Consider the following 17402-nt stretch of genomic DNA (forward strand, 5'->3'; position numbering starts at 1 on the left):
GCCATGAAGCCATAGGGTTCTGGTGAGAAAAAGATTCCCAGAATAACTCAGCTGTACCTGCCTCCTCGGGATCCACTAAAGAGGCAAGGTGGAAGGGCAGGAGCCGCTACCTCATACCTCCACTACTCTCAGGTCCACAGCCTCTCCTCCTGACTCATCTTCTCCCGAAGATTCAGTCTCCACTCCCTTGTCTTCTCCCCAAGATCCAGACCTTCCTTCTTGAGCCTTACTTTCCTGAGTCCCACAGCCTTTCCTAAATCCTGGCCTCCTCTGTGGCCCAAAGCCTTCTCTTCTCCCCTCAATGATCCCAGTTCCTGCAGCTTTCTGGCCTGGATTACTGGCTTCTCTCCAGCCAACCACTCGGCTACCCCGGCCTGGTGTTCAGCCTTGGGTCACCATAGGGCCACTGACATCATTACCTGAACAACAGGTGTGGCTGCTGGTGAAACCATGTCAGGTGAGTAGAGAGAAGGGATATACAGAGTAGTCCTGCTTTTAAACCTCACAGGTTCTGATGGAGCTGGCTAGGTTGTCCTAGTACTGCGTGTCCTCCCCCGGGACCCTCAACCCCTCTTACCTGGACCCCCGGAAGGGCTGATCTGTGTGATTCAGCAGGATGAGTCTCTGAGGTCAGGTGACAGCAAGCACCATCACAGATGTACTGTCCTTGTGCACGAGCTCCCAAGGTGCCTCCTTCCAGAGCCAGCTGATGGCCCCTCACTCGGGCTTTCGCCTCCACAACTGAGCACTGTCACCCTCGAGGACCTGGAGCTTCTCTTAACAGAAGGCCTAGCCAGTCACGAGCCCTCGAGTACCGAAAGCTTGGAGAAATATGAGTGCAGTGGACTGGTGTCCAACTCCTTGGTCCCTGAACAGGACACCCCTAAGCAATGGAAACAGCTGGAGCAGTGGTGAGCCTTGCAGAGTATGAGGAAGGCCATGTGGGGTAAGGGAGATGGCGTACTGTGATCGAGTTACCTCCAGGAAAAGCACAGCTTGACCCACCTGCTCTGGCCCTAATCAGGGTAGCTGAGCTGCAGGCTGAGGTGGTTCGCCTGAGGGGACACAAGGAGCGCTGTGAGCATGCCACATTGGGCCTGCTTCAAGAGCTGTTGCAGGTCCATGCCCGAGTGCAGATGCAGGCCTCAGAGCTGCGCCAGCTGAGGCAAGAGGTGCAGCAGGCAGCCTGGAGCCCAGAGAAGGAGGAACTAGAGGTGAGTCGTTGAGTGGCATGGCAAATACAAAAGAGCCACCCCTTTCCTGATGCTTGGGACACTTTCCTGGATCCTGACCCTACTGACCCCAGTCATTTCAAGCTGTGACTCCGACATGTCCTGCATCTGTGCTGCAGCGACCTGGTAGATAGATTCAGCCTACTGAGCCCATATTTCCTCCTCTTTGCAGTTGTCTGGGCCCCAGAGCCAGGACCAGATGCAAGCCCTGGATAAAAGGTACAGAGAGAGACAGACACAGAGACAGACAGACAGACAAGTACACGCTTCAGGGGGAAGGGCTGGGGCCCATGCTGTTAATGCCCTGCAGTAGCTGGCATTAAGGCCCACATGTGTCTTGTTTAAGTAGACAGTACCTATAATGGTGCAGGTCAGGTCGGCTGTGCACACACTGGGGCAGGCTGTACAAGTGGTGGGAGACTGGTTGCACGGCCCCATGCCCTGCCCCAATAGATGCTGCCTAACTGCTCTGGGGCTAGCAGGGCAACTCCTTCCACCAGGCTTGTGGAGGTCCGAGAGGCTTTGACACACATCAGGAGGAAACAGGCTCTACAGGACTCAGAGCGGAGACATGCTGAGCAGGAGATAAACCTCAGGTGGGCCAACTCTGGAAATCTCAGGCCTGTGCAACACTGGGGTCTTCCTTCCCTGAGCCCCCAGCGCCCCTTGGGGAGCATCCTCTAATGGGAGTGCTGCACTTCTGACTTCTGGGGGGCCCCACCCGCCTGCTCTTTGATCTAGTGCCTTGCCCTCACTGGGGACCCCAAGGCTTGCTTCCATGTGTCACCTGGGCCGGATGTGTACCCCAGCCTGAGAAGGACCTAGGACCCTAAAGCCCACCAGTTTGCTTATGGTTCCCTAGCTGAGTTGGTTTTACCACACCTACTGCCTCTAGGCTGACCAACCTGACTGCCATGCTGAGCCAAGAGGAGCAGGGCCGAGAAGCAGCCTGCAGCGCATTGCAGAAAAACCAAGAGGACACCAGCCAGAAGGTGGACCTTGAGTTGGCCAAGATGCAGGTACCTCCTGGAAAGGCAGGCCTAGCTAAGGCAGGAGTCATCAACAGGGCTCTGAGAAGGAAACCTATGGCCATGTCCTCAATGTGTCCCTCTTGCTGCAGCTGCTTGAGTGTACACGATAGCCCTACCCTGTCTGACGTGGTCGCCTCTCATCCCAGCTGCATTGCCCACTCACTGACAGCTGCCGTCTTAGGCACTGAAAACTCAATCCTGCTGTCACAGCCATGTGCCAAGTGCCCTGTTGTTGCAGGTTTGGGGAACAGAAGGCATGGGCAGGGGGCTGACTGTTTCAGTTGAACTAACAGAAAAGGAACATCTGGGCCTGAAGCCCCTTCTGCAGCTCTTTTCAGTTTCAGCATTTCTCTCAAGCAGAAATCACAGATTCCCAAGGCAGCGTGTTCTCCTTCCACTTGGGACCCCTCAGAGGGGCCTCTGCGTGGAGTGGTGGTGGCACAAGCCTTTCATTCCAGCACGCAGGAGGCAGAGGCAGGTGGATCTCTCAGTTCAAGGTCAGCCTGGTCTACAGAACTGGTTCCAGGGCAGCTACAGGTACACAGAGAAACCCTGGCTTGAAAAAAGATAGATTAGATAGATGGATGGATGGATGGATGGATGGATGGATGGATGGATGGATAGATAGATAGATGGATGGATGGATGGATGGATGGATGGATGGATGGATGGATAGATGGATAGATAGATAGATAGATAGATAGATAGATAGATAGATAGATAGATAGATGGATGGATGATAGATAGAGCGAGCCTCTGCTTCTACATGGAGCTTAGAGATGGTTACACATGCCTGCCACCCAGCTTTTTGGCTCTATAAATGGAGACCAGGAGCTATAGCTGCTGCTCTGTGTCCAGGCTCCTCAGAGGACAGGGTGGGCATGAAATACTGGGTACTTCAGCTGACCCATCATGATTCTGCTGCCCAGAAGTAGTGGCATTCGCCTCATGGCTGCTGGGAAGTTAATGCATTGGCATCATTAAGCACACAGAAGCTTTGGGCTGACCACCCCTCACATGCTAGGCATGGAGGAAGCTACTCTAATCAGGCCCTTTGAGTTCTTTAACGTCAGGGTCAGGACTTTACATGCCACTGCCTGTTTTTACAATAAAGTTTTATTGCACAGAGCCATGAACATTTGTGTAACATAGTGAGAGTTGCTACTTTGAGTAAGAGTTGGGAGGCTTCGGGATTGGGGATTTAGCTCAGTGGTAGAGCACTTGCCTAGCAAACGCAAGGCCCTGGGTTCAGTCCCCAGCTCCGAAAAAAAGAAAAAGAAAAAAAAAAAAAAGAGTTGGGAGGCTTCAAGGAAGACCCTGGGAGCTTGAAATGTTTGCATCCTGGCCTTTCAGAAAAAGTGGCCGAGGGAGGGTGTCTGGCTCAGTTCATGGATTGCTGGCCTAGTATGCACAAAGTTCTGGGTTCAATCTCCAGCACCCATAAATCTGAGCGTAGTGGCACTACAGGTGTGAAGCCAGCCTGGGCCATATATGAGATCCTATCTTAAAAATAAAATGTAGCGGGGGTTGGGGATTTAGCTCAGTGGTAGAGCGCTTGCCTAGCTCTGAGTTCGGTCCCCAGCTCTGAAAAAAATAAAAATAAAATAAAATAAAATGTAGCCATCCCTGTTTTAGGCTTCCCTCCTGCAGGGGAGGGAGGTCAGCAGTGGCTCCGATGAACTTCACCCAGATGACAGCCCAGGCCTGGCTCTTTGTCAGAGCCTGAGAGCTGGGCCTGTTGTCAGGAGAGTCCTGTGGCCACAGAGAAGGTGCTAGGCAGGTGAATGCTACGAGGTAGGTTTCTTGCAGGTTTTATTTGGTATACAGGGAGGTACAACAGTCTCCCTGTGAAGCCTGGCTCACCTCAAACTCCTGAGTACGGGAATTACAGTCACATGCCACAACGTCCAGATTTGTCAAATCCTGACATTCCTGGGGAGACATAAGGGAAACGTTCACCCCAAATAGTGAAGGAGCCAGCAGGCGTCAAGAAAGAGTCCAAGTCCAGTTTAGCAAACAAATGAGTTTACTGGGGCTTCTTACAGGATAGCATGGGCAAGACAGGCGGGGGCAAACCTAAAAGCCCCCATGGCCCCACCATCAGTATTTTACCTCTTATACTTTGGTTGTAATGGCAGGGAAAGGTCTATAACTCTCCCCCCACTCCCAGAGGGACTGTAAGCCCCATTCCCATAGACAGTTATCTGCTCAGAGCTGTTTCTCATTGTCATGACTGCAAACCAAGATCTCCACAGGTCACCACAGCTGCTCAACTGCAGAATGGCACTGGCTATGTCAAGACTCAAAGGAGACAGCCTTACTACAGTGTATGGGGGATGGGCCTGGAACCTCTGTCCTGTGCCCAGCATGGGGAGGAGGCAAAGCCCAAGCGTTACAACTAGTTTTCCCACCCACACCCTTGATAAGGCCATGCATGGGTGTTCCCACACATGCGGGGATGTTCTCACATACCGGATAGGGTGTCTTCACACCAGCTTCTCTTACTGAGGCTCCAGCTCAGTGTGGAATTCCGTGCCCACTGAACAACCTTTCCCGGATACCGCTGAGGCTCTGGATGTGCTCTGAATTGTCTAGGCCCCTGTGACCTTGATCTTTAGGTCCTTCCTGGCCCATGATCTAGTGTTCGGGGGGGACAGTGGCTCCTATCTGCCCTACCTTCATTCCTGCCCAGTGCATGCAGCCTGGCTATGCAGGGGTTGGGAACATGGCAGGGAGTGGGAGGAGGAGGGTATGAGACCCGGGTGAGGAAATGGATACACCAGGCAGGGTGGGATGTCTGGCAGGGAAGCTTCAGGTGACTCTGTGGTCCCTCACAGGCCCAGATGATGAAACTCAACGAGGAGATAAGCCTCCGCTTCCTCAAGAGAGAGGCTAAACTATGTGGTTTTCTGCAGAAGACTTTCATGGTCTTGGAGCAGGTGAGGGTCCAGGTGGGGCCGAGCATCCTCATGGGTTGTCCAAGTGAGCCACAGATTTATAGCTGTTGGACTGGAGAGGTTGCTCAGTGGTTAGAGCACCGGCCGCTCTTCCAGAGGATCCAGTTTCATTCCCGGCACCCTCATAGCAGCTCACAACTGCCTGTAACTCCAGTTCCAGGGGCTCTAACACCCTCACACAGACATACATGTGGCCAAAGCATGGACGCGCCTAAAATAAAAATAATTACTTCTTTAAAATTCACAGCAGCAGGGTTAGGGATTTGGCTCAGTGGTAGAGCACTTGCCTAGCAAGCGCAAGGCCCTGGGTTCAGTCCCCAGCTCCGAAAAAAAAAGAATAAAAAAAAAAAATTCATGGGGTTGGGGATTTAGCTCAGCGGTAGAGCACTTGCCTAGCAAGCGCAAGGCCCTGGGTTCGGTCCCCAGCTCCGAAAAAAAGAAAAAAAAAATTCACAGCAGCTAGTGCTGTCTCCACAGAGAATGAAATCCTCCGAGACTGCACGGCTGTCGGCAGAAAGCAGCCTGCGAGAGGAACTGGAAACCCGCTGGCAGAAGCTGCATGAGCTGACGGAGGAGAGCTTACGGGTCTTGCGGGCACAGCGTGAGGTGGGCCTGGGTGACCAGGCGGGGTGGGAGATGGGATAGTCACCAAGGCTCAGGGTCACTTCTGCCACAGCAGGAAGAGGAGGGTCACCTGCTGGAACAGTGCCGGGGCCTAGACAAAGCTGTGGTCTATCTGACCAAGTTTGTGCAACAGAACCAGGTGTCACTGAATCGAGTCCTGATGGCTGAGCAGAAGGCCCGGTGGGTGTCATGTCAGTTCCTCCCTCAGCTAACCACTGGCTGAGCTCAGCTGGGGAATGCCCCAACTCCCTCAACCCCTGCAGCTGTTGGTTAGGCACTGACTAGTTGGACATGTCAGGATAGGACAGCAACCCTCTGCTAGAGCTGCTGTTCCTTCTCCACCCTGACTCTCGCACTCCCTTCCTGGTAGCACCCCCTCCTCTGGTCCATCTGATTACCTAGAAGGTCCCAGAGCTGGCAAGCAGAACCCCCCTCCCTAGCCAGTGCTAAGGGCCAGTTTGGGTATCAATACACAGGGAGGCCAAGGTGAGCTTGGAGGAGACCCAGGCTGAGGAGTTGGCTTCATATGTCCATGAGAACCTGGAGGCTGTACAGATGGCTGGCAAGCTAGCCCAGCAGGAAACACAGGATGCACTGGAGCTGGTAAGGGGCTGAGTGAGGTGGTGGTCAGCAGGGATCTAGCAGAGCCTCCCTGACTCTATGTTGTCCCATGCAGCTCCAAGAGAAGAGCCAGGTCCTAGAGGGGTCAGTGGCAGGGCTGGACCAGCAGCTAAAGGACCTGAGTGACCACTGTCTAGCTCTGAGTTGGAGGCTAGATCTGCAGGAGCAAACACTAGGCCTGAAGTTGTTCCAGGTGAGAAGGACAGACCCGCAAGGAAGGGCAATACAGGATGGAGCCACGGAAGAGACCTGGTCTCTGAATCAGGCAGGGTGGCTCCTACAGGCCCTTGGCCCCTAACACACTCTTCCTTTTTCTCTTCCCTTCCCCACTCTCTCTGTTTTCTTTCTCCCTCCCCCCCCCTCTCTCTCTCCAATTCACCATTCAGTGGGTATGGTAGTACCTTACTTTAATACCAGTTCAGGAGGCAGAGGCAGGCAGATGTCTGTAGTTCAAGGCCTGCCTGGTCTACAGAACGAGTTCCAGGACAGCCAGGACTGTTACATAGAGCAAGGCTGTCTTGAAAAAGCAGCCCCCTTCCCTCATCACCTTTTAAAGCATATAGTTTAATGGTGGTTTTTTTTTTTTGGTTATGTATTTTATTTTATTTGAGTTTCTTTTTTTTTAATTAATTAGTTTTATTTATATGAGTACACTGCAGCTGTCTTCAGACACACCAGCAGAGGGCATTGGATCCCATTACAGATGGCTGTGAGCCACCATGTGGTTGCTGGGAATTGAACTCAGGACCACTGGAAGAGCAGCCAGTGCTCTTAACCACTGAACCGTCTCTCCAGCCCCCTTGAGTTTCTTTTATGTACTTTTTTACTTATGTACATGTGTGTAAGTGCTCAGATAGGCTGAAATCACAGATGGCTGTGAGCCACCCAACCTGGGTACAGGAACCCAAACTCCAGTCCTCTGGAAGAGCAGCCAGTGCTCTGAACTGCTAAGTCATCTCTTCATCCTGCTATTATTATTTTTTCACTATTGTTTTGTTTTAAGAGAGGCTCTTGCTATGTAGCTTAGGCTGGCCTGATACTCAGTGTGATCCCAACCTCAGGAGGCTGGGGCAGGAAAATTATGAGCTCAACACTAACCCTAACTAAAACCCAGCACTTTCCACACGAGAAACTCTCCAAGCCGGCTCCAGAACTTTCTCTTTACGTCAGATAGAATCCCAGAGCCCAGCAGTCCTCCTCCTTCTCCATCTAGCTCTGGTGTGTGCATAGACACTCCATCCCAGCATAAGCCTTTCCTCCCGGGCTTCTCTCCTGAGCTGCCTGCCTCCCTGTTGTGTGAATTCACGCTTCATTCCTTGGTGGCTGAATCATGTTCCCACACGGGGACAGGCCGTGTTTTGCATACTCTCTCCTCTGCTGACAGACACAAGAAGCCGTTCTCTTTTGTAGCTGTTGTGAACACACTCTCTGGCGTGGCAGGTGGATCCCCCGACTCGGCTGGCTCTACATCCTTTCTGGGTATATATGGCCAGAGCAGCTGCCAACAGGGCCCACAGACCACAACATCTGTACCCTCTTGCAGTGTGGCCAATCTGTTTTTCTCTATTCCCGTCAGGGACAACTGCCAGTTCCTCAAGGGCATATTTCTGCTCAGCTGGATGACCCTGGGAAGACCACCCCAGCTGTCATGAATCTGGAATATCTGTCTTCTGCAGGGTCTGGCCAGGCTCTCCGGGCAATCTGCATGCTTTGTATGAACATGCTCTAGGGTCAAATACTCTGCCTCCTGGCTTCAGCAGGCCCTGTCTACCCACCCCTCTTCCATCCCTCACTCGATGTTGAAATTGCAGGCACAGGCCGCATGGGAAGGTGTGGAGAGGGAGTCCCTGCAGGACCTGGCCCAGTGGCTGACAGAAGTCTCAGCTCACTTGCAGGAGGTGCAGGAGAGAGTGAGCAGCCTCCCCCAGCAGGTGGGCGAGGCTAGAGTTACCACTCGCCTTGAGGTTCTATGTCTGGCTGGGCTTGAGCTGTCCTGGGGCTCCCTGATGGCTGTGGTAAGTCACCTTGAGCTCCTACATATTCCACATTTCAGATAGAAAGTGTCTCCAACAAGTGTGTTCTTTACAAGAGTGATGTGGATGTGAAGATCTCTGCTGAGGGCAAGGCCAGGTGAGGGTTCGAAGCCACCCAGGCCTCTGGGAAGTAGAGAAACTCTTCTGACCTTCCTGATCTTTACTAGTCCTTCCAACCCCTACGCCTCTGCCCTTATGGTTGCCCCATCCCCAGCTAGTCCTACCCTGGGCTCTACCTCCTCTGGAATAGCCTGCACCCTCAAGTTTAGCCCTGTGATAGTCTCGGGAGTCTTAGCTCTGAACTGAGCCTTCTTCCTTGGGCTCTGAAGCCCCTATAATCAGTCCCTGGTACCCACAGGGAGTTTGAGGTTGAGACTGTGCGACAGGAGCTGGCTGCCCTGCTGATGTCTGTGCAGCTTCTGAAAGAGGAGAACCCTGGACGGAAGATTGCAGAGATCCAGGGCCAGCTGGCCACGGTATCCCTTGGGCCCCAGGAAGCCCCCTGGGTCTGTCTGCCTCCTTGTACTCCAGGCCCTCAGCGTTTCTATGCCAGTGGGTACATTTGGACATCAGCAGTCCATGTCTGACTATGACCAGAACTGTGTTTAGTTTCAGAAGCAAATGATAAAGTTGGAGAACAGCCTTCAGGCCAACAAAACCATCCAGAACCTGAAGTTTAATAATGAGACCAAGCTGGTGAGAGAAAACTCTGGGAGAACCACTGACCCCCTCACCCTCTGCCAGCCTGCCCCAAGCCCTGTCTGTTCCCATCTCTACAGGGCCCCAGGATACATTAGCTGGGTGGTGCTGAACAATGTTTCCTGGAGGTGAGGACCTCCCGTCAGGCTGCCTCTATAGAAGACATCCCCACACGTACACATCTGCCACCCACTTCTGTCATCCAATTCCCATTTCTCTGTCCTTGTTCCCCGTGGGTCCTCTTAGCACCGTTACCTCTGCACTTGCAGCGCACAGAGGAGATTGCCACCCTGCGTGAGAGCATGCTGCATCTGTGGAGTGAGGAGGGTCCCTGGCCTCTGACACTGGGCAGCAAGCGAGTATTCATGTCCCTGGTGAGGCAGCGGTTCTTCATCAAGGACGTAGCCCTTGGCGAGCTGGTCCCTGTGAACTCCTGGGGAGTGTACCAAGCTGTGAGGTGGGCAGCTGAGAGCTGGGGTCTCCCAAGGGTAGCAACACAGCCACGGGGGGTGGGGGGATGTTGTGTATGAGTTATGTCTCTGGGCAGGTGGCTTCATTGGAAGACAGTCCTCTTGAACTTGGTGACCCAGAAAAGGCCCGGAGTGAACTCGGCAATGACCCAGTGTAGGCCTGCATCAAGGTCACATCTCTGACTATGTTCCAGAAATAAACATGCCAGTTCTTGTACCTGTTGGAGTCAGAGTCTCCTGTCGTCTGCTGGGATGGCTTCTCTACGACTCACAGGCCTGACAAGGGTGTCAAGTAGTGAGAGGGAAACCCAGAAGGCCCAAGTTATTAGACGTTGAAGAACCCCCTCCTTCCCCGCCTTATGCAAGGCCAGACTATCACGTCCAGTGGGAGTTCTGTGCAGGGGCACCCAGGCCACACTTGTCAGGATACATCCCTGCTGCTGTGAGGACAAATGTGAAGAATGAGGATACAGGGTCCTCAGACACCCTCAGCCCTGCACACCTACCCACTAAGTGCTGAGGAAGCCACTTGTGAGCACGAATCAGGAGAGTGAGAATCTGTGTCTCTGTGTGATCAGGCAGTGTCCCTCTTCTAGCCTCTCAAGAAAACCTGAACTCTGCATGCAGCTGGCCCTACAGAGACGGAGAGGGCTGGCCTGGTTTTAGTCCAACCCAACTAGTTGCTCTTTGCCACTGACTTGAATCTTGGGGCTAGCCTGGTAACAAAGGGCAAGGGTGTACAAGAGGTTGGTTCATAGTTCTTGCCTGAGTTCCATTCACTTCCTGAGGACAGAGTCCTGAAGCCTGCTGTGTATAGTGGGGTCCCCGGAGAGCTGGTAGTCAGGTGTGGCAGGTCTGGGTAAGCTTACATGCTCTGTCTCTCTCTGACTCTCTCTGTCTCTCTCTTCTCTCTCTGTCTCTCTGTGTCTCTGTCTCTGTCTCTCTCTGTCTCCCTGTCTCTCTGTCTTTTTCAGTGCTGGTGGCAACAGTTCCAGACACTTGGGATAAGTTCAAATCCTCTTGGGCCTGTTCTCCTCTTGAGGGAGAGGTAACTGCATGACTACTTAGATAGACCTACTAGGTAGGGCAGGACCTGTGCTACAGAAGGAGGTGCTTGGTTGTTCTGAAGGTAGAAAAGGCCATTGCTGCCCCAGCACACTCCTGACTCACCTACTCACTAGATCTCGGCCAGCTGTGTCCCCTCCAGAACTTGGGTGCCTCCACTCTGCAGCTCAGAGCCACCCTCAGCAGACCAGCTGGCCAGCAGATCACTAAAATCTGGTGTGCCCGGATGCAGTAGGCCTAGTGGGTTGGGTACAGGCTCCTTCCAGAAGGATGGAGGCAATTTTCTTTGGGTCATGGGGGTAATGTGGCTATACTTCCGCTCCAGCCTCAGTCTTCGGCAAGCTGATACTCTGGGCCTAGAGAACTGCCGAAGGCCATAATCAAAGAGCTCAGCCAGGGGGCCCAGTGGTGGCACCCTGTCTCCTCTGTGGCCCAGCCTGTGCACCTGACCCTCAGGCTCCCCAGGTGAATGCATCCTGAGCTCAGCCGCCGCCTCATCCTCTGGGGGCCCATCCTGGGCCAGGCATACCAGATCAGCATAGTACAGATCCCGGGCAGAACAGCTGGCTGCTTGGCTATCAGCATAGATGTCTTGGGCATCTGGGTCTTGCCCTGTGTCCTTGCGTCCAAAGTATCGCTGAATGTCACCACTGATGAGCTCTGAGAAGCGCAGCAGCTGCACTGGGGTCTCAGGGCTGCTGGGACCCTGAGGGACCACTCCTGAGCTCTGAGAGTCTGGGCTGCAGCCCTGTGACCCCTCACCTTGCAGGTCTTGGTCTCCCTCTTCTTCTTCCTCCTCCTCTTCTTCCTCCTCTTCTTCCTCTCCCTCCTCCTCTTCAGAAGTTTCTGTAGCCTCCAGGTCTGTGAACAGGAAGGACTTGTGTGATGGTAGGGGTAGCCGGAAGCCACAGACAGATCGTATCACTCCAGCAGCCATCTTGTGGAGGTCCCCAAAATTTTGGGGGGGTCTCTGGAGCTAGGAGAGAAGCAAGAGGGTAGATTAGCAAGTTAGGGCTGGCAGTGCCCACTAGAGCCAGCCTGGATGTATGGCCCCAAATGGTGCTTTAGTTCTTTGCTCTCTCCATCCCTGGGCTTCCTGAGCTCAAAGAGGGCCTGGCTTAGAGAGATGTACAGGATCCTCTCATGTAGGGTGGATCCATTGAATACAGGGGAACCAGACAGAACCATGAGAACCACCACAGTTGTGATTACAGGGTAGGGCCAGAGGCAGAAGTCCTAGAGTTCAGTACCACTCAAGACAGGAAGGGACAGGCACTGGACAAGGTGTCTACCCTGTCCCAGCCTGGACCACTGTGGTGACAGGACCAGAACCTACTTTGACAGGCCCAGCAACCTGGCAAATGCCATGGGGAGCTTCGGGGCTATGACAGACAAAGGTCTGGTTCCTGTCTAGCTACAGTTACAGCCACAACTCCAGGGCTTCTCTTTGAAGAGGTGCAATTGCTGGGGTTTCTTTCTTCTTTTTCCTTGTTTTGTTTTGAGATAGGACCTATACTAGAACTTGATATGTAAACTGGCTTCAAACTCAACAGAAGTTTGCTTGTCCCTGCCTCTAGAGTGCTGGGATTAAAGGCATGTGCCGCCACTCTTGGGTAGTAATTCTTGATTTTTAAAGAAACGAGTGTCGAGCCAGACGTAAGCTGGATCCAGATGTGGTAGTGTATGCCTTGAATCTCAGTACTCAGGAGGCAGAAGCAGAGGCAGGCAGATCTCTGAATTCGAGACCAGCCTGATCTACAATCTGAGTACCACCAGGACAGCCAGGGCCACACAGAGAAATTGTGTCTAGAAAAACTGAAGAGAGAAAGAAAGAAAGAAAGAAAGAAAGAAAGAAAGAAAGAAAGAAAGAAAGAAAGGAAGGAAGGAAGAAAGAAAGGAAGGAAGAAAGGAAGAAAGGAAGAAAGGAAGAAAGGAAGAAAGGAAGAAAGGAAGAAAGGAAGGAAGAAGAGAGGCAGAGAGAGAAAGAAGAGAGAAAAAGAGGCAGAGAGAGAGAGAGAGAGAGAGAGAGAGAGAGAGAGAGAGAGAGAGAGAAACAGAGAGAAGGGAAGGGAGAGGGGTGTTCTCACTTGGAGCCTAGATGTAGCTCTCTCTCCTCCTGGCTAGTGACCCTACAGTAGATCTCATTTCTAGAGCCACCAGACTCCTTCACAGAGGAAGGGGGAGAGCAGATATCCAACAATGTGTATCAGAAGACAATCTCTACCTGAGATGCCTAGGTGTGAGTGGCCCCTTGGTCAGATCTGCTCAGGGTCAAACTGCACAGCCCCTTTCTGCTATCCTGAAACCCTGGGTTTGGGAAGTAGATCTGGCCACTTCAATGTCCTCTATTGCTGGATCCTTCTGTCTTAGGAGGTGTCCAGTAGTCCTGACACTAGTCTTTGAGGATGACTGCTAGTGGAGAACTTAATGCAGGCATATTCCCTCTGAGAGGGACCTCCCCAACACCCAGGGGTGCGACCACCCATTCACCCAGGCTCCTACCTGACTGGGACTGCAGGGCTCTCTCAGCAGGCTCTCCTCCACCTGGGGCGCAAGCATTTATAGCTGAGCTCCACAACTGCCTGAGGCTGGCAAATATTTGGCAACGGCATTGTCATCACAGACTGGGCAAACAGAGCCCGTTTGTTTTAGCGCCCAGCAACCAGAGCCGCATGGGGGGAGTACCCGCAGACTGCCTCACCTGCAGGCAGCCTGCCGGGGGACCATGGAGTGTTTGCCTCAGGCCCAGCTGGCCCACACCCTGGACCCGAGGACCCTTATCTGTACTGCTGATTGGGGCCCCATCCAAGCTTTGCCAAATAGGCGGAAAATTAAATTTCATGCTATTTTGAGTTCTGGAGTACGCCTCTCCAGAGGACATCCTGCCTGCAGCGCATGCTATAAACCCTCCTCTGCAAGCAACAGGATCTGGGGCAAGCGGAGAGCTAAGGCTATGCAGCCACTTAGTAGGTCCAGGATGGGTGCTAACACTGGCAGCCTTTGTAACCCCTACCAAGCCCCTCTAGCCTCTGAGCCCTTGTTCAGCTAAGATTAACCATAACCATGTCAACCAGCCCAGTAAGGACTGTGGGATGGACTCTCATGTGATAGCTGCCACCCACTTGCCCTGAGACCCAGCTATACTTGCAGTCATTCTGATTGAACCAATCGCTCAGCATCCTTGCTGGGGTGAAGACAGGACACCTACCTTCCCTGGTTGGAAGCCTAAATGGAGTTGGGGGCGGGGTTCCTCTCCTTCTCGGGCCCTCTGCCTTTCTGGTGGTATAGCTTCCTCTGGCTTCCTTAATCACTGATCCCAAACTGGGTGGTTTTAAAACAGTTATTGCATCCTCTGCCCTCCTGGAGACCAGAGTCAAAACTGAGATACCAGTGAGGCTGGTGTCTGGGGTCCCGCCAGCCGCTTGGTGTTTGTCTTGAGCCTGTCATAGCCATCGATGCTGTCATCTTCATTTGGGCTTTCACTTTTTCTTTTTAACCTTGGGACAGGGTCTTGCTGTGTAGCCTACACTGGTGGGGTCAGACTGGTGGCCATCCGAGTGCTTGCCTTGCAGGCATGCAGCGCCCTGCTTGGCTGGCAACTCTTTTTTTTTTTTTTTTTTTTTTTAAAGAGCTGACGACTTTATTTTCACATTTCACAATGTAAGTGAAAACCGCACTTTTTTGTACCACTTCTCCCTCCAGAAGCGTTCTCTCTGTTAGGAAGGGAAGTTCCTCATCATGCACCTAGGAAACACTCAGGGTCAGCACCAAGATCTCCTGGCGAAACAACAAGAAATACAAAAGGATAAAGAGCGCTTCTGCTCTTATCTGTCTGGCCGGGTCATGCCAGGCCGTGTGGGCACCATCATAGGGCGGGCGGGAGGTCTCATCATTGGAGGCCCGGGCATCATGGGCATATGGCCTCCCATGGGTGGTCTCATCCCAGGAGCTGGTCCCACAGGCATCATCCCAGGAGGAGGGGGGCCCATCATTGGCATCATGGGAGGGCCTCCCATGTGGGGTGCAGGCATCATGCCAGGCCGAGGAGGACCCGGGAGACTGGGGGGAGGCGGGATCATGGCCCCTGCAGGCGGAGGAGCAGAGAACGGAGCTGGAGGGATCTTTCCTTGTTGAAATGCAGCCGTTGTTTTGTCAATCAGGCTCTGGGCCTGTTCTTCCATCCATTTCTGGTAATAGTCTTTTACATTCTCTTTGTGTTTCCGACCACTGCAGTGTGTCTTCCTCACAGACGGAGAATCGTGGGTAAGATACGTATCACAGTAGTCACAATAAAACTTGGGCATGTTGCTCCACAGGCCGTTGGCTATCCCGGTCCCCGCCGCCAGGAACTCTTGGCTGGCAACTCTTACAGAGGTGTTCGCCATTGCATTTAGGGCTGCCCGAATCCAGCACATCCTCAGCTTAACTCGTCACAGCCACAAAGAGTTTTCCCAAATACATTCAGTCTGTGGTTTAGGGTGGAGGTGCATTTAGGGGTGGGCACTATTCTAGCCGATCCAGGTGCCCTCCAGGAGGAATGGAGCCCTCAGAGCACTCAGCTGCCCTCAAGGAGCCCCCAGTGTCTTCAGATGCTGCTGCTACTGTGGTTAGTTCTAAGGACAGGAAAGTGCCTCCTCCCAGCGTGGCTTTCAGTACCTCAGGCTCAAAACATTAGCCCATTGTCTCTAAGTCCAGCTCTTCACCTGGCTAAGGGGATAAGAGGAATGTGGGTATCACTTACCTTCCCTGGGTCCTTCTTTGCTCCAGGCACCACCCCCACTTTAGACAAGGACAACGCCTTGGTTTCAAGCCAGTGAAGCCCTAACTTCCAGCCTAGGCATATGTCACCTGACACAATCACCTTCAGCTTTTTCCTGCCCCCTGAGCCCTTACTTGATGGCTTCAGTGAGTTCGTGGTTCCCGGAGGGTAGGAGGTTAGGGAACCCAACCCTAAAGATGCTTCATGCCTGCTCACTGCAGTCAGGACCCCTACCTGACAAGTAAGCCATAGAGAAAGGAAGTTAAGTCCTAAGGATGAGCACCTCAAAGGGTTGGGCCGAGTTGGGGTTGTACAAAGATTGGTAGCCGACTGCCCAGCATGTCGAAAGTTCAAGGTTAGATCCCCAAGGCCACACACACTGAGTACGGTAGTGCATGCCTATGTACCCTGTAGGCACCAGGAGGTGGAGGCAGGGGATTCTGAACGTCAAGGTCATTCTTAGCAAGTTCAAGTTCACACTAAGCTATATGAAACCCGTGGCAGAGCAACCTGCAAACAAGGCTTGGAACCCTGGTGTGACTGTCAACTGTGGACTAGGTTGTCTGCTTGGAGCTGAGCCCTGGAGAAGACATCAAGGGGCCTAGTCACCTCCAAGCCTGACAGGACACTGGAAGGCTTGGGGACGGTGGTGGCATAGCTGCCGCCTGTACCAACCTCTTCTCGGGCAGGAAACTTGGGCCACATCCTCAGTGAGAACCAGAAGAGACCTCTGCTGTGCCTGGCTAGGCCCAGTTTTGCGTGTCCATTCTGCTCTGGATTCTACCTACTTCTGACCCTACAGTCTGACCATGTTAGACTCCAAGGTCTGAAACCACTGGCCAGTCTTGGCTGTGGGCAGCACTGCTTCAGCCTCAGCCAGCTAGCTCCCTTCTCACCCACCAAAGCCCAGACCTGCTGAAGGACCAGGTATGGGGCTGGGGGGTTGCACTTCCTCCAAGCTGAAGCCACATCACCTTCTACTGCTGGATGCTGGCCCAGGAAAGGGATGGGGACAGGTTGAGTGATATGACACTGACAGATGGGCCTGAGAGGTCTACAGATGCACCATGCTGGGCAGGCAGGGAAGGGATAGCTAGGGCCTCAGGGAGTACCCAGAAGGGCATGTGGATTGTGGCCCACATCCCACCCTGACCGGTCCTAGTGATAGAAGAAGTGCTGAGGCTGTGAGTACAGCTTGCCACCGGCTCACCTGGTCGAGCCTTGAGCTTTCTGAACCTTAGGTCGAGTGCTTCAGGAGGAGGAAATGAGTCACAATTCTGCCCCGGAGAAGTCATCCTTCTTCCAAATGAATTTTGGAAGAGCTGGATGTGAGGCAGGGGATGTAGATGGACCAACTGAGGCAGGCAGTGTGTCTCAGCAAATGTGAATCAGCCACTATCAAGGAACTAGAATCCTTGAGGTCAATACAAAGTCAGGCAGAGATGGGAGGTCAGAGAGAGACTAGAAGATGCTCTATTTAGAAGATACTGGATTGGGGTTGGGGATTTGACTTAGTGGTAGAGCGCTTGCCTAGCAACCACAAGGCCCTGGGTTCAGTCCCCAGCTCCAAAAAAAAAAAAAAAAAAAAAGAAGATGCTGGATTGCTGGCTTTGAAGATGGGGAAAGGGCCATGAGTGAAGGATTCTGGGAATTTTCAGAAGCTGGGAACACAAAGGACCCATTTTTCTTTGCGTTCTCTGGAATGTCATTGGATACCTCAACGTCAGGGCTGGTGAAGCTTCCCTGGACTCCAAACCCTTCTTGGAAATCCCACCTAAGCCACACAGCTTAGCATCGACACAACCGGAAAACCATAGTAAGAGTCATGGCTCCGGATGGGAGCGGTTGGGTGTGTAGGATGCTGTTGCTGGCTGTGAAATTTATAGACAGTTCTCCCAGCATGGGAAACCC

The 17402-nt window shown here is 52.9% G+C and overlaps 2 protein-coding genes and 1 pseudogene across 3 annotated transcripts; 1 reads left to right on the forward strand and 2 right to left on the reverse strand.

The window, feature by feature from the left end:
- The first annotated feature begins 39 nt into the window (after nucleotides 1–39).
- On the forward strand, nucleotides 40–9884 carry Ccdc154 (coiled-coil domain containing 154). Its single transcript, NM_001447256.1, is given in 17 exon segments — nucleotides 40–457; nucleotides 701–911; nucleotides 1025–1214; nucleotides 1405–1451; nucleotides 1733–1828; nucleotides 2128–2251; nucleotides 5101–5202; nucleotides 5698–5826; nucleotides 5900–6024; nucleotides 6321–6447; nucleotides 6521–6658; nucleotides 8277–8396; nucleotides 8519–8595; nucleotides 8857–8974; nucleotides 9108–9194; nucleotides 9467–9654; nucleotides 9745–9884. Coding segments are annotated over 17 exon segments (1992 nt in total). The 5' UTR covers nucleotides 40–450; the 3' UTR covers nucleotides 9851–9884.
- Nucleotides 9160–14265, reverse strand: Percc1 (proline and glutamate rich with coiled coil 1). 2 transcript variants are annotated; one of them, XM_087569273.1, is made up of 3 exons: nucleotides 13941–14265; nucleotides 13235–13320; nucleotides 9160–11708 (listed from the first exon to the last, which is right to left on the reverse strand). In XM_087569273.1, the coding sequence occupies exons 2-3, from the start codon at nucleotides 13289–13291 to the stop codon at nucleotides 10845–10847; spliced, it is 921 nt and encodes a 306-aa protein (XP_087425399.1). In that variant the 5' UTR covers nucleotides 13292–13320; nucleotides 13941–14265; the 3' UTR covers nucleotides 9160–10844.
- Snrpc-ps3 (small nuclear ribonucleoprotein polypeptide C, pseudogene 3) lies at nucleotides 14358–15083 on the reverse strand (annotated as a pseudogene).

This window comes from Rattus norvegicus, chromosome 10 (assembly GCF_021556685.1).
Source record: "Rattus norvegicus strain SHRSP/BbbUtx chromosome 10, alternate assembly SHRSP_T2T, whole genome shotgun sequence".
Taxonomy (NCBI): Eukaryota; Metazoa; Chordata; class Mammalia; order Rodentia; family Muridae; genus Rattus; species Rattus norvegicus.

Excerpts from the sequence above, each read along its gene's own strand:
- Percc1 (XM_087569273.1), bottom strand. The coding sequence starts at position 13,291 with ATGCTTGCGCCCCAGGTGGAGGAGAGCCTGCTGAGAGAGCCCTGCAGT. Across the intron at positions 11,709-13,234 it reads AGCCCTGCAGTCCCAGTCAG|CTCCAGAGACCCCCCCAAAA; the intron begins GTAGGAGCCTGG and ends CTTCTCTCCTAG.